At 40.5% G+C, this 16,304-nt stretch overlaps 1 protein-coding gene across 12 annotated transcripts in view; it reads right to left on the bottom strand.

Annotated features, from left to right (window-relative positions):
• Positions 1 to 16,304, bottom strand: part of RFX3 (regulatory factor X3) — a 298,993-nt gene that overhangs the window by 103,937 nt on the left and 178,752 nt on the right. For all 12 annotated transcript variants that reach the window (XM_086684922.1, XM_086684915.1, XM_086684918.1 and 9 more), the window contains one exon: positions 2,653 to 2,911. In XM_086684922.1, coding sequence (XP_086541048.1) covers positions 2,653 to 2,911 — 259 coding nt within the window. The remainder of the gene's footprint in view (positions 1 to 2,652; positions 2,912 to 16,304) is intronic.

The raw sequence follows: 16,304 nt of genomic DNA, 5'->3' as shown, positions 1-16,304 counted from the left end.
CTCTCAAAAAATCTTGAGTTCTAGGAGTCTAAACAATCAGAAGCCACACATTTTCTAACGTTTGGCAAAAGGAGAATGGTAGAAAATCTTAAATAGGTTTCACGGCCCTTCAACTTTGTTAGCTTTACTACAGTAACAGATGTGAAACTGTGCACACAGCTGTGAATGATGGAGATGAAGATATTCAGGACTATCGGGGGGGGGGTCTAAATCAAATATAAATCTTGGTCATAGATGTAAGATAATACAATAAACACTAGCAGATGTATATTTAGACAGTATGTATCCATCACAGGACACTGTCACATGTGCTTTGAGAAGGCACCTTATGAGTTTTCCGTGCAAAAGCCATCTTTTTATTTCACTTTTTTACTCCTTTTGCTAAAAAGGAAATTTTCTTGTAAAAGAAGAAAACAAGCTACCAAAGAACATCCTTAAATATTACCCTTAAACATTAATTTGGTGAGAATAAATTAATATATACAATTAACACTATGAATTGACTATTTTTTTTAAAGAGGTTTCCACTATTCCCGGTGATTATAATTCAGTTATTTTAAGTGTTAGTTTAATTTACCAATTAAGATAATAAAAATCACACACCAAATCTGTGTGATGGATAACTTAAGGAGCAATGCCACTTCTCACGGTCTACGTAGAAAACCAACAAAACAAAACCTATAAGACTTCCTTCGTTACGTTTGCACCTGTATCACCACGACCCAGAATAATCAATTTCATTAACTCAGCGATAACGCTCATACATTTAGTAAACCCCCATCAAGTGGATGAAGATGTTTAACAGCGAGGCTGCCTTCAGTGTGAAGGCAAGCAGGAGAGCCAGGAGAAGGATTGGGGATGGACAGATGGTACGCCAGCATGGGAGAGGGTGATGAAAGCAAAGTGGGAAAGAACTCTTTCTCCCCATTCGTCAGTCTTCCTAAGGCCTTGATAAATGACAAGTGTTTCTCTTTCCACTGAAAATGACTTTTCTGGGGGGCCCTTACCAGGCGCGCTATAAAGTACCAGCACCTAATCTACCTCTTTTCCTTTAATGGTCAGGGTGGAGTTACTTTTACATCTAGAACATTTTACGATTCCTTTGTAAATATTATGATTTTTAAAGCTGGGAGGAAATCAGGAAATCACTCGGTTTAACTAAGCCCTTGTTTTGCTGCGAGGGGAACTGAGGTCCAGAGAAGCCATGATTGCGTCCCTAATCTACATAAATATCCTGGCGTGACAAAAAAAGTTTGGGGATGCCACATTTAGTGTTATTAAAAGCAAGAGACGGACACACATAAGAAATGCTTCACAACACAAAGAAAAAAAGTACAAAAAAGAGCTCTCCCTCAGAATGGCTAGGTCATCTTGTTCTGATGTTAGCAGGAAATGGTAGATTAAATATAATGGGCTTTAAGAAATGGAGTAGGGAAAAGGTACTAAATGATGAAAAGTATGAACACGTGTATTGATTACCAACCAAAAAATTACGTACAAAATACTTACCAAGTACATATTATATCTCGAGGAAAATCCATAAAATGAGAGCTATAAAGCCTCTCGTAATTATTTTCTACCAAGTGTGTTTCTATCTCTGTTTCGTTGTAAGAACAAAACATACGGTAAGATCACGAAATGCACTGAATTCAAATCCCCAGCTCCCCTTCACATGAGGCACCTATGAGCTCAATTCCATTGCCACTTCCTCCAGGCGAATATTCTCCTTACACTTAGCTGCGGTGAGCAGGGAAACCTTGGGATAGAGTTTGATGATATCGAATTCTCCACAGCTTTCGATTCCTACTTCTATGACGGCCTTTCAACACGTGACAATTTCTTGTGTCAAAATAAGTATTTTTCTTAAACTTTAAAAGCGTGAAAATTCAAATATGTAGGTGTGTTCGGCTTCCTCATGCCTATCATCAGAGCCAACGTGGATGCTTTTTTGCTGGAATCACCTAGATCAGTGCTTTCCCAAGCGTCTCTGTGGCAGAATGCAAACTGACTTTACAATATGGCACCTGGGTAAACACTTTTGTTGTCACTATTTAAGTATGGGTTTTCATGGACTTTAGAAAAAAAGGACACACGGTTTTAGAAGTGAATCCATTTTAAAAATACGTTAAGTAAATAACAGTAGAGGTGGTGTGAATATGGCCAAACTAAATATGTAAGGTTTGGGAAATGCTATTCTACATATGGTAACTTCTCCAGTGATGAGTTAACATAAATATCACTGTTCGTGAAAATTCCAAACTAAGTTGTATTTTACTCTATTACTTCCTGGCTTTTATCTCATAAAGCGGTGTCAATCCACATAATACGAAAGTAATTTCTTTCCACAGAAATTAATTTTACTGAATATCACTGAAGGAAGCCTATGAAAATCAGCATTAATGAGTAAGACACACCCATCTTTCCATTATTAATAACAACTTCCCAATTCACCTAATTGTGGGCCACAACATCAATATTGTTCTGCACAATAATACCACACGTACCACACCCTGGGTAATGCCACAGTACTCAAACTGCTCGACACAGTCTTGCCCAGCCCAGTCTGTGTTGTTTTCTCCCCTCCAGAGAGGAAAATGTACCGTAGGCGCTAGCAAGAAGCTAAATGGAACAAGTCAAAACTGAAATACTTACTGTCGCTGGGGAGGCCCGAGTAGTGTGTGTCACTGAGTGACCAGAGTTCTCCATAGAATTGCCGATAAGATAGGTTCCTCCAGAGCTGCTGATGAGTTGTCCTCCGGTGACGCCCATCTGAATCCCACCGGTGCCCACCATGCTGTGGGACGAAACCACGGTAGTCACCTGCGCAGAACTCCCTTGAGTATCAAAGTAATTCCCTCCAGTGTTTTGGCTGTACATCTGCGTTTCTGTGTAAGGGTAAGTTGTTGTTCGGCTTTAGAAGAAGAAGGAGAAAGGAAGCAATTTAGTAGCTTATTTCTATCATCTGAATGATTTTTTTTTTCTAGCGTGAATATATGTTTAAATGACATCAGTTAGCTTATTACCCTTTGGAACAAGGCAAGTTTGGCATTTTTGCATGAAACTTACTCCGGACATAGTTGGGTTGACTTCCCAAATTAGAGTACCTCAGCATTCCTCTGTACTTGAGAGCTTTTTTGCCCTCAGCTAGTGCCTACCTCCAGCGTATAGATAAGTTCAGGTCTCGTCCATGTAAGAAATCTTCCTGAACAACTTGTCCGATTCCTTACAACACTTCCTGCGGATCCCAGTTTTAGGAAGGGGGCTGATGAGTCAACTCGCCCTGCTACTCCCCATTCCTGGATGGCCGCTAAGCAGCTTTCATGACCAAGGGAGCGGGCTTGGATCTCTTTCTGGCCACCGTAAGGACCTTGTTCACTCACCCTAGACCCTCAGTCCCGCTCTCTACCCCCTTCTCTTCCTTCACACTCAGGTTTCTGTTGGAGGAGAAGACTGTGCCATCTTTGCATGCCCTCACTTTCCACTTGGCAACACGTGGAGTTAAGCTTCTGCCCTTGGCTTCTCAATGCAGTTGCTTTTAATAAGGTCACTTGTGACCAAATCTAAATACCAAGCTAAAAGGCTGCAGTCAATCCTTATCTTTTTTTTTTTTTTTAATTTTTTTTTTCAACGTTTATTTATTTTTGGGGCAGAGAGAGACAGAGCATGAACAGGGGACGGGCAGAGAGAGAGGGAGACACAGAATCGGAAGCAGGCTCCAGGCCCTGAGCCATTAGCCCAGAGCCTGACGCGGGGCTCGAACTCACGGACCGCGAGATCGTGACCTGGCTGAAGTCGGACGCTTAACCGACTGCGCCACCCAGGCGCCCCAATCCTTATCTTTTTTGACCAGTCTGTAGCATAACGTTGTTGACCGCTCCGTGGAGCCCTTTCCTTCCTTCTCCTGTTCTGATTAAGTAGCTTATTTGCCTGATTTATTTTCCATCTCCAATGGACTCTAACTCAAATTTTAACCTGACTTTGGCTTTTCACTTCTCATTCTGAAATAATTAGAAGCTCACCACAAGTTGCAAAAGTAGGACGGAGAGGTATAAAATACTTTTACTTAAAAAAATTCAAATATCAAAAAGTCAAATATTAAAATTCCCGGTTCTATCATCATTCTCTTCAACCTGCCACACTCCAGAGCTAGCCACTCCAGATAGTTTGGTGTCTATGTTCTCGGCTCCCCTCTATGTATGCATAAAGTAACTCGGTCCTAACCTCTCTCATTTCTTAAGTTTCTATAGCATTTCTTCTCCACTTTTTTCCACCATTACTTTTCAAAAACCTTTTGGAAGCTCCAGCTTTCTGGGATTTTAAATACTAAGAGTTTCTGAGGTCTCCATTTTTAGTTTTTTTCTTTCTCCTTTTTATTCAGATCACCTCTTTTTACCATGCTCATAGTAAATGACCTTACCTAAATTAATCTCTCTCTCTACTTTGTGATTATATCTTTAAGAATTTAAAATCTGGTTTCTAACAGCCACCTGGGTATCTCTACCAGGAAACCCCACGATACATGGGAAGTCCCCTGTGTAAAATTTAACATTCGACCAGAAAGAAATTCTCCATCTCTCTTGCTCCTTTTCGCATAGTCCCCCCACTTCCAGGCGGAGGGCAGCACCACCACCCTCAGCTTTGGAAATTATTACTGACTCTTTCCTTGTCCAGCCCGACATCAGTCACTAAGTCTTCCTAATTTTACCTTCTAAACAATTTTTCAATTCTCCTTTCCATTTTCATACTCACTGCCTCCACTCACAATATTCTCTTTTATAATTGCCCTCTCACTGGCTTTCTTTCCTCTAACTTGGTTCTCTTCCAATCCGTCTTCAGATCTGCGGCCAGGGGAACTAACTTTTCTAAAATTCAAATCCGAAAATAAAAGTTTTCTTAAAAACCTCTCCATGAATCTCCCTGGCCTCCAGAAGAAATTCTAAACCCTTGATCTGCCTTACAGGAAGCTGCGAGGGCCGGTTCCCCCCCCCCCCCCCCCCCCCCCCCCCCCCCCCGTGCTCTCTGGACGTGGGACTAGCCATGTCCTCAAAAGCTTTCCTCACTCACACCACGCGGACCTTTTCACTGGTTCCTCCCAGAATTATTTTTCTGCACCCCTTGCCGTCTATGGCCACTCCCAGTAGGGCTGTTCCGTTTGTTCCCTGTCGTCTCCCAACAACCTGTGCAAACCTGAAACACTTACTGCTAATTTCCAGTAATGCACTTACTGCTGATTTCCTCATGTCTCCGTACTCCTGTGAAATCACATTTTATTCCCATCTGTGCCCTCAACACTTGACGCACCTGCTGGTATCCAGCAGGCACACTAGTCAACAAATAAAAATACGATTCTATTTAAAAGTATATTTGACATAATAGCCACTTTCATCAATTTCTAAAACATAAATCCTTCTTTGTTTTGTGAACACATGAGAAGTTACGTAAACTATTCCGAGATGTTTTGGTGTCGCTGAAAGCAGGTCATTTAAACCCATTACGATGGATACTTGTAATATAATTTATAATGTACATTCTAGTAAAATAATAAAGATGTTCTAAAAGTATTCTCCACTCGGTAAAGTTACTGCTTTCCTGAAAGAGCACAGATCCAAGTACAAAATTTAGTTTGGGGTGATGATTGAAATAACTCCACAGAGAACGCTTTTTTACACATAGAAAGATGTCATTTAAAATACATATACATCACGGTTCTATTTCCCAACTGGAAGTCCATTTATATTTCAAAGAATAGCCATGTTGATTTCAAATTTAGGTAAAAAAGAGAAATGCAGTCACTTTAATTTATCCAAATATGACAATGACCCTATGTCATTGCGCTGAAAATAACCGTCTTTTGTTGCTATTTAAGTAAAGCCAAGTAAAGTGTAGAAATAAATAGGTGACAATAAATATTTCCACAAAGGTGGGTATGCTGCTGGCCTTCCTTTTCATGGTCCAAACAAAATGATTACGCGTGCTTCTAGCACTAACTTGATTTCACAAATGAAACACCCAATAGCTAATAATAGAGAATATTTCCTGACCAGTTCTGATGCAACAGGCACTATTTTACGTGCTTTTCAGATGTTAACTCATTTAATCCTCATTACAACTCTACGAGATGGGTACTATTCTAATTTCTATTTCACAGACAAGGTGAGTAATTGTTTAGAAAAGGTTAGATAGATTACATAGCCTTGCCCAAAGCAAACAGCTAAAAAAAAAAAAAAAAAAAAGATTTGGAGTCTGCACTTAGCCCATGCTTTCAACCATTTCATCACAAAGAAATAACTTTTTATGCATGTCAAAAATATTTGTGAACGACCATGGGAAGAAATCTCTACAAGGTGGTCCAGGGAATGCATGAACTTCCTGTGGCTACTGGGGATTTCCTTACACCTGAGCTCACTATCTCCTAGCACCACAATCGCAGAAGACAGACGCGCAGTGATCAACAAGGAGAGATGGACAGGGCAGGGTTGTTTCAGAGGACACATAACCGCCTCACACTTGGAGTTTAGAGGGTCTAAGATCATGGAAGAACCAAGAGTAGAGTAGAGTAGATCGCCACTCTATCATAAGAGAAACGCTCCTAGGGATCTGAATCACTCCATCTGTTGGACATGCCTCCTCGATATACTAAGTACTCAGTGAACAAGGGTAATACAAACAAATGCACCGTAGGTATACAAAATCTCTATAGCCCGCAAATCAGTATGAAAATATGGCAATTGACTTTTATTTTCATACATCCTTCTAGTAGTTAGAGATGATTCGTGAGCTAGAAAGTGAGAAAAGAACGCGAGGAGGGGAAAAGTCACTGAAGGATGTGCCTCATCCATATTTGACATCACGTGGGGGGAAAAGTCTTGGCTACTGCACAAACACATATTGGGGTAAAGACTGACAATTTCAGCTGGGGGGGAGGGGCAGGGAAGAACACATTTTATCACGAAATCAAGTGTCGTGAATGGTTTCTGAATTTGTCTCTGACAAATCAACACTTACAGTGGGAAGAGAGGAGACTCTTAAACTGGGTCACAGAGGCAGACCACAATATCCTTAGTCCTGTCCTTCAAAGGTTAAGAAGATAAGCATTAACCCAGTGCTGGATTTCTGCCTGGAGCTGGAGCCAGAGCCATGCACAGATAACTCCTAAAGTTCTCTGTCATGTCTGCATGCTCTAAACTCCTGGATAAATACTGAAAAATGTATGTAAAAAAAAAAAAAAAAAGCAGACAACAGCCAAAACAGTTCTTTCTTACGTAGTAGAAGCAACGACTCTTTAATTCTGATACCTGAGATCAGCCTATCTTTCATAACGTATCATGAATACATGTGAGTTATGGCTTGCACACTATTTCCCAACCCCCCCCCAAATTTCCAACACATACGTTCCAGAAAATGTTCCAGAAGCTTCTTCGTAGCTGACTCTTTTATAAGGTTCTGTGTGAATGTCAGGACTGATCCAGTGAATTCAGGAAATTAGTGCTGTTTGTATCCCATGATGCCTCAGCATACACTCTGGCTAAGCATGACCCTGAATAGTCCCAGCCCGCTTATTTACTAGAATGATTATGTCAATTTACCCTAGCTATAACCTATTTTCTATTTTCTTTAGCGTCAAGTGTCTTATCCGCAAGTCCAGCTATATAATATCTGCAAACTACGTGCTTTGTGTTTTACCCAGGTTTTGAATATCCTCCCACCAATAAGCCAGTCAACTACAAAATTAAGCAATGGCATGAAAATGGTAAATTAAGGAAATAAAATATCTTGCAAGTTTTTTTTTATTTTATTTTTTTTTTAATTTTTTTTTTTTAACATTTATTTATTTTTTTGGGACAGAGAGAGACAGAGCATGAACGGGGGAGGGGCAGAGAGAGAGGGAGACACAGAATCAGAAACAGGCTCCAGGCTCTGAGCCATCAGCCCAGAGCCTGACGCGGGGCTCGAACTCACGGACCGCGAGATCGTGACCTGGCTGAAGTCGGACGCTTAACCGACTGCGCCACCCAGGCGCCCTCTTGCAAGTTTTATTACATAAAATTTATTATGAAGACAGAATATGGTAATGTGGATCATGATAATATCTTACATTGGTATAATGTTTTATTCTTCACTGGCTACTCTGTACACGTTCTTGTAACAAATATTTACTGGGCATCTATTCTAGCACCCAGAATAAAAGGAACAAGACAGACAGGACATCTACTGTCATTAAGGGCTATATGATATAAGGAGTAGGTGATCACAAATATATGAAATAAGATAATTAGGAATTTTCCTAAGTTCATGAAATAAAAATTGAATACGAAAGATAATAAATGGAAGGGAGCATATCAGTCAAGTAATGTAACCCCAAAGAAGAGATATGTAGATTAAAACTAAAAGAGGAAAAGGGGTCCTCTCTATGGAAAGCGGAAAGAAAAACCTATCGGGAAGAGAGCACAGCATGTGCAAAGTCACAGCACGACAAAGATCCTGATATTTAGGAAGAAATTAGAAATGAGAAGGATATTAGAAAGAAGTGAGGTTTAAAACGTAGGTAAAATATTAAACATGCAAATAGCTTAAATATTTTTTTAAACTGTCGGTCACATTTACAGTTTTAACAGGTCACAACAGCATTACAAAAAGAGACTAGCGTGGCCAGCCGACAGGCTAGCATATTATACCTAGTGAGGCGAAGGGTTATTTTGAGGAACGTTTGTTTCTATCATATAAATACATGGTGTGTGCATGCATATGCTCACGTGTGCATTGACCTGAGGATAAAATGTACATCTAACTGTGGATGGTAGTTTACAAGTTTGAAAAACACTGTTATGAACTCTGGCAAGAAATCTGAATTTAGTACTAACGTGGGGCAGGGGTAAGGAGGCTTGGGTCCGGAAAGGTGAAGGAATGTTCCAGCCAGAGAAATAACCTGAAAAAAAAAAAAAAGCCTGAAGCCAAGGAGGTAGCTGGAAACCATGAGAAAAGGGAGTGGCAAACGGGTCCCAGTGCTGCAGGTGAGTCATGTGACATGATTCTGGAACATGTTCATCAGACATGATAGGAGGTGATCTTATTCCAGAGTGTTTCAGTGTCCTGATAGCAATATTTGATTTATTGGAGTAGACTGAGGAAATAGGTAACTGAAGGCAGCCAGAATGTCTTTTAAATATTTTCTAAAACTTTGAGAGCACCACGGAGAACTTGGAAAATTTGGGAACTAGGAGGAATTATTTTTAAATATGGGAGATATATTATCTCACTTAATCGGTATGAGGTGAATCACGTGGGTGAGGAATTGTTGGGGCACCTGGGTGGCTCAGTCGGTTAAGTGCCCGACTTTGGTTTTGGCTCAGGTCATGATCTAATGGTTTGGGAGTTCAAGCCCCGTGTTGGGCTCTGTGCTGACAGCGTGGAGCCTCCTTGGGATTCTCTGTCTCCCTCTCTCTCTCCACAATGCTCTCTTTCAAAAATAAGTAAGTAAATATTTTTCAAAAAAGAGAACTGCTACCCCTCTTACATAGTCATGAGCAGAATTTAGTGGTAGCAGAGGCACATTGGGCTTCTTGGACGGGGTTTTATCTATGGTCTGGGTGCTGCCTAACCTTTTTCAGTCATACTCTGCAGACTTCTTCAGTCACAAATACCTTTCGATAAATCCTGTGTTTTGCTGAAAGAAGCCAGAGTTGGTTTCTGTTGCTTGAAATCAAGAGCCTTGCCTTCAACAGTTTTCCATTATGAAGGTTTTATGTGCATCACAAATGCCCCGCATGGAAGGAGCCACATTATTTGGAACCTTCCACAAACTGCGTTCATACGGTATATAATCTCTGGCTGGCCGGCATGTATGATTTATTTGAGTTTCCAAACAGATCTCCTCTTGAATACTTCAAGTCAGACTGAAGCCAGAGGATGCAACAGAGGAGCGGTGACATATCCATTTTGTGAAAGACACCAGGGGGAAAACAGTAGTTCAGAAAGGAATTCACGTGACACGACACTTAACCTCTTATTATTACCCAAGAATAAAAAACAACAGATTAAAATATAAAGTAAGAAATACTACTCAGAATCACTAACAAAACACTTGGCTTGATTTACATTCAGAAGGCAAGCTTATTTCAAGTAAGTAAAAACTAAATGCATTTATTGATTTGTTGCCAAAACGACTAGGGAGGAAATGAAAGAATGAATGTTAAGCTTTCTGGCAGCAACTAATTGAACTTTCTCATTCATCCGTAGGATTTTCATTACTATACATGTTGATAATGGACAAGGTATTGGAATTGAAACTTCAAATTTGTATCATCCTATTACCATTACATGCAGATAACTGGATGTTTATACTTTGTATTTAAATTCTTTTTTTCTCTAAAAAAGGAATGTGGTTCTCACACTTGAGCATCCATCAGAATCACCAGGAGGGGTTGTTGAAACACAGATTATGAGACCCCGCTCCCAAAACTCCTGATCCTATAGAACCAGGCTGGTGCTTCTAACAAGTTCTCAGGTGATGGTCAGTGCTGTTGGTCTGTGGAACTCTGAGAACCACTGGACTGAAGGATATTAAAAATGTACAACCCCTATCTCACAGGTATGAGGGAAAAAAGTACTGTGTCACAACTATTAGCTCCTTTAGTCTGAGTTTTTTCAAAAGTCTCAAGTTGGCTGTTATAAAGGAGTTTTCTAGTCAATTGCAGCTAACCCAGAGGAGCATTACTAAAATTTCCATTGCTCCCAAGTGGTTTTTTAAGCACAGCAAAAAGGTACACGTAGTAAGTACATTTGTCCTGACAACATAAGTCAGGAAAGTGCATGTGCACTCAAAACAACTGTGGTTGAAACAGATCATAAAAGATTTTGATCCAGAGTCCCTGGTCTAAATTTATAAATAAGCAAAACCGAGCTGGATCAAAGGGTAGTTCTATTTTTAACTTTTTGAGGAAACTTCATACTGTTTTCCATAATGGCTGTACCAATTTATGTTCCCACCAACAGTGCACAAGGATTCCTTTTCTCCACATCCTCATCAACACTTGTTATTTCTTGTCTTTTTGATAATAGCATTTCCCTGATGATTAGTGGTGCTGAGAACTTTTTCATGTACCTGTGGGCTGTGTGTATGTCTTCTTTGAAAAAATGTCTATTCAGGTCCTTAGCCCAATCTCTAATTGGATTATTTGCCGTTTTTTTTTCTTTTTTTCTTTTTCTTTTTTTTTTTTTTTTTTGGCTTTTGAGTTGTGCGAGTCTCTTCTGTATTTTAGATAGCAACTTCTTTCAGATATACGGTTTACAGATATTTTCTCCCATTTGGTAGGCTGCCTTTTCATTTTGCTGATGGTTTCCTTTCTGTGCAGACAAGCCTTTTAGTTTAATGAGTATACTTTGTTTATTTTTGTTTCTGTTGCCTGTGCTTTTGGTATCAGATCTCAAACATCACTGCCAAGACTGATGTCAAGGAGCTTACACCCTATGTTTTCTTTTAGGGGTTTTGTAGTTTCAGGCCTTATACTTAAGTCTTTAATCTATTTCAATTTTTTTGAGTGCTGTAACATAGTGGTCCAATTTCGTTCTTTTTTTTTTTTTTTTTAACTGAATGAAAGGCTATTTTTTTTTTCCAACGTTTTTTTATTTTATTTTTGGGACAGAGAGAGACAGAGCATGAACGGGGGAGGGGCAGAGAGAGGGAGACACAGAATCCGAAACAGGCTCCAGGCTCTGAGCCATCAGCCCAGAGCCTGACGCGGGGCTCGAACTCATGGACCGCGAGATCGTGACCTGGCTGAAGTCGGATGCTTAACCGACTGCGCCACCCAGGCGCCCCCCAATTTCGTTCTTTTGCATGTGGACACCCAGCTTTTCTCAACACCATTTACTGAAGAGATTACCCCTTTCCTATCGTGTATTCTTGTGCCTTTGTCAAGGATTTGTTGACGGTACATGCTTGAATGTATGGGCTGTTTCTGGACACTCTGTTCTGTTTCAGAGCTGCAATATAATGTGGCGATGCCGCTCTGGGTGCACGTCTGAAGGAAATGAGACGAGTGTCTCGAAGAGGTGTCTGCCCTTGCACGTTCACAGCAGCATTGTTCGTAATAGCCAAGGCGTGGGGACAACCTAACTTGTTCATCAACAGATGAACGAATGGATACAGAAAATGTGGTATGCATAGAAACAGTGGAGTATTGTTCAGCCGTTGCAAAAACATAGATAAACTTTGAGGACATAATACTAATTACTAAGTCAGGTAGACAGAGATAAGTACTATATAATCTCCCTTATATGTGGAATATAAAAAGTTTAACTTACAAGAACAGGGAGCAGAATGGTGGTTGCCAGGGGCTGGAGCTGGGAGAAATGGGAGATGATGATCAAAAAACATAAACTTTTCAGTTAACGAGTAAGTTCTGGGGGGGTCTAATGTATGGCACTGTAATGATGGCTAATAATACCGTCTTGCACACTTGAAAGCAAAAACAAAAACTGAGCAACCACATACATGCACGTAAGCCCAAAAGTGTTTTGCAATGGAAAAAAAAGACCCTCCCCCCGCCCCCAAGAAAGCTGTGTGAATACCATGTTAACAGCATTTCCGCTTAGTTCCGATCGTTTTCCCTGATGTATTTAAAACAACCAAGTAACATTTCAGTAAAGCTGCAGGATATAAAATGAATACGCAGAAATCAGTTGTGTTTCTACACACTAATAACAAATTAGCATAAAGAGAAATTAACAATTGCATTTACAATTGCACCAAAGAGAATAAAATAGTTAGGAATACATTTAACCAAGGAGGTGAAAGACCTGTACTGTGAAACCTATAAAACACTGATGAAAGAAACTGAAGACACAAACAAATGGTGAGACCTTCCATGCTCATGGGCTGAAGGAATTAATATTGTTAAAATGTCCATCCTACCCCCTAAGCAGTTTACAAACTCAATGCAACCTCTCTCAAAATACCAGCAGTGTTTCTTATAGAACTAGGACAAATAATCCTAAAATTGTCTGGAACCACAAAAGACTCAGAGCGATCTTGAGAAAAAACAAGCTGGAGGTATCCCAATCCCAGATTTCAAGATATACTACACAAAGCTGTAGGAATCAAAACTGTATGATATGGGCACAAAAACAGACATATAGACCAATGAACAGAATAGCCCAGAAATAAGCCTATAATGTAGGCACATTTATATGATCAATTAATCTATGACAAAGGAAGTAAGAATAAACAAGGGAGAAAAGACAATGTCTTCAAAAAATGGTGATCCCCACCCCATACATGAAAATACACTCAAAACGGATTAAAGACCTAAATGTAAGAACTGACACCGTAAAACTCCTATGAGAAAACAGAGGTAGTAATTTCTTTCACATTGGCCTTGGCCTTTGCTAGATAGGTCTCCTCAGGCAAAGGAAACAAAAGCAAACATGAGACTATTGAGACTACATCAAAATGAAAGGTTTTGAACATCAAAGGAAACCATCAACAAAACAGCAAGGCAACCTACTGAATGGGAGAAGATATTTGCAAATGACATATCTGACAAGGGGTTAATATCTAAAACATATAAAGAACTTATGCAACTCAACACCACAAAGAACAAATAATCCAATTAAAAATGGGCAGAAGGCCTCAATAAACATTTTCCCAAAGAAGTTATACAGATGGCCAACAGACACATGAAAAGATGCTCAATATCACTCATCATCAGGGAAATGCACATCAAAACCACAAGGAGATATCACCTCACACCTGTCAGAGTGGATAGAATGAAAAAGGAAAGAAATGAGAGTGGTGAGGATGTAGGGAAAGGAAACCCTCGTGCACTGTCGTGGGGATGTAAGTTGGTACAGCCACTGTGGAAAATTGTATGGAGGTTCTTCAAAAAAACTAAAACTAAAATTATCATATGATCCAGTAATTCTACTACTGAGTATTTACCCAAAGAAAACAAAACAAACTAATTCAAAAAGATATATGCACCCCTATGTTTACTGCGGCATTATTTATAATAGCCAAGATATAGAACCAGCCCAAGTGTCCATCCATATAGATGAATGGATACAGGAGAAGTGGTATATATGCACAATGGGATATTACTCAGCCTTAAAAAAGAATGATATCTTACCATTTGCAACAACATGGATGGACCTAGAGGGTGTTATGCTGAGTGAAGTAAGTCATACAGAGAAAGACAAATACCACATGATTTCACTTATATGTGGAATTGAAAACACACAACAATCAAAAAGCAAAAACAGACTCAAATGCAGAGAACAAACTGATGGTAGCCAGAAGGGAAGGGGGTGGGGGACTGGGCACAACGGGGGAAGGGAGTGGGAGATCCAGGCCTCCAGTTATGGAATGAACGGATCATAGGAATAAAAGGTGCAACACTGAGAATGCAGTCAGTGATACTGTAACAGCACTGTATGGTGACACATGGTAGGTACACTTGTGGTGAGCGTCACAACAGAAAGAGATGTTGCATCACCTTGTACATCTGAAACTAATGTAACATTGTGTGTCGGCTGCACTTCCATAAAATAAATTTTAGAAGAAAGAAAAAATTCGCAACACAAAGAAAATAAAAAAGTAAACAAGACAAAAAAACTAAGTAGCCTGTTCTTGTGTTACACGTCATTAAATGCTACCTTTTAAATTTTTTTTTTCAACATTTTTTATTTATTTTTGGGACAGAGAGAGACAGAGCATGAATGGGGGAGGGGCCGAGAGAGAGGGAGACACAGAATCGGAAACAGGCTCCAGGCTCCGAGCCATCAGCCCAGAGCCTGACGCGGGGCTCGAACTCACGGACCGCGAGATCGAGACCTGGCTGAAGTCGGACGCTTAACCGACTGCGCCACCCAGGCGCCCCTAAATGCTACCTTTTACTGAATTCCTTCAACAAATATAGATTGGACACCTATCACGTATGACTATGACTGTTCTAGGTACTAGACAAGGAATGGGGAGCAAAACCAAGGTAATTAACCACATGAAACTGACATTCTGGTGGGGGAGGGGCAAAGGTTAGGTAACTTAAAAAGGGCATGAGAATGATGGATAGCCATGAAGTGTCGGGAAAGAAATGTGCTCTCTGGTAGAGACCACTTTCCCCCAGTGGGGGAAAGTACACAGAACTTAGGCCATAGAAAAATTATTTGGCCCATAATAAGAACGAAGAAGACCCAACAAGATAGGAAGAAAACAGAAGAATACAGTCAGAAAAGCCACAAGGAGGAGCATCTGGGCGGCTCAGTCCGTTAAGCGTCCGACTTCGGCTCGGGTCATGATCTCACGGTCCGTGGGTTCGAGCCCCGCGTTGGGCTCTGTGCTGACACCTCAGAGCCTGGACCCTGCTTCACATTCTGTGTGTCCCTCTCTCTCGGCCCCTCCCCTGCTTGCATTCTCTTTCTCTCTCTCTCAAAAATAAATAAACATTAAAAAAATAAATTAAGGGAAAAAAAACCCAGAAAAGTCAAAAGGAGATTGACTATTCAAGGAGAGAATAGGTGGTGGGGTTGGCTGTTTGAGATGAAGGAAATTCCATCTAGAAGAATGTCTATTAGACTTAACAGCCGGAGGTCACCGATGACGTTGACAAGTGCAATTTCACGGTAATGTGGAGAAGAAAGCCACCCTGAAGAATATGTGGCCAATCCTGAGAGGTTTTAGTATGAAGAAGAAGAGAGAGACCAGGCATTTGTCAGAGATGGAACACTCTGAAACATGGACAAAAGGAGTTAAAGCAGGTACGTGTGTTGTTGAGGCCAGAGCGCTAAGTCGAGGCAGACAGGCGGTGCTTCGTACCCTGAGTCAGGCCTGCTGTGGAACTGAAGGCAGGCCAGGGCTTCCAAGCACTCTGTGGGAGGCAGGTCTATTAGCTTGACTACTGCTGAGGGCCGGACTAAGATGTGTTGGTGCTGTCCTTTCTAGAACCTTCTTTCTGGTCATTACAGCTCAGCCTTTGTGAACCACTCTCAGACTTTTGATAGCCAAGGGCTTATACTCATATAATAAAAGACATTAATTAGCCTCCCTGTGAGGCACAACACCATGATTCCCAAATACATACCCTTTACAAACATACGCCTTCAACAAAGATTTCTCACTCCAGCTTCCAAATACAGTTTAAGTAGAGATTTTTTTTTATCAAGTTTTACTTTTGCAGTTAGTTCTATAAGAGTAGAGTACCTATACGAAAAGCGAATATATTTTTTTCAGACAATATTAATTATCCCATATCCCATTTCCCTCATTACTCCCTCCCATTCCCGTACCTGACCTGGTTATTAAGCAACGA

This window comes from Puma concolor, chromosome D4, assembly GCF_028749965.1.
Source record: "Puma concolor isolate L17-30 chromosome D4, mPumCon1.1.hap2, whole genome shotgun sequence".
In the NCBI taxonomy this organism is placed as follows: domain Eukaryota; kingdom Metazoa; phylum Chordata; class Mammalia; order Carnivora; family Felidae; genus Puma; species Puma concolor.
This window is presented reverse-complemented; position numbering and strand designations above follow the sequence as displayed.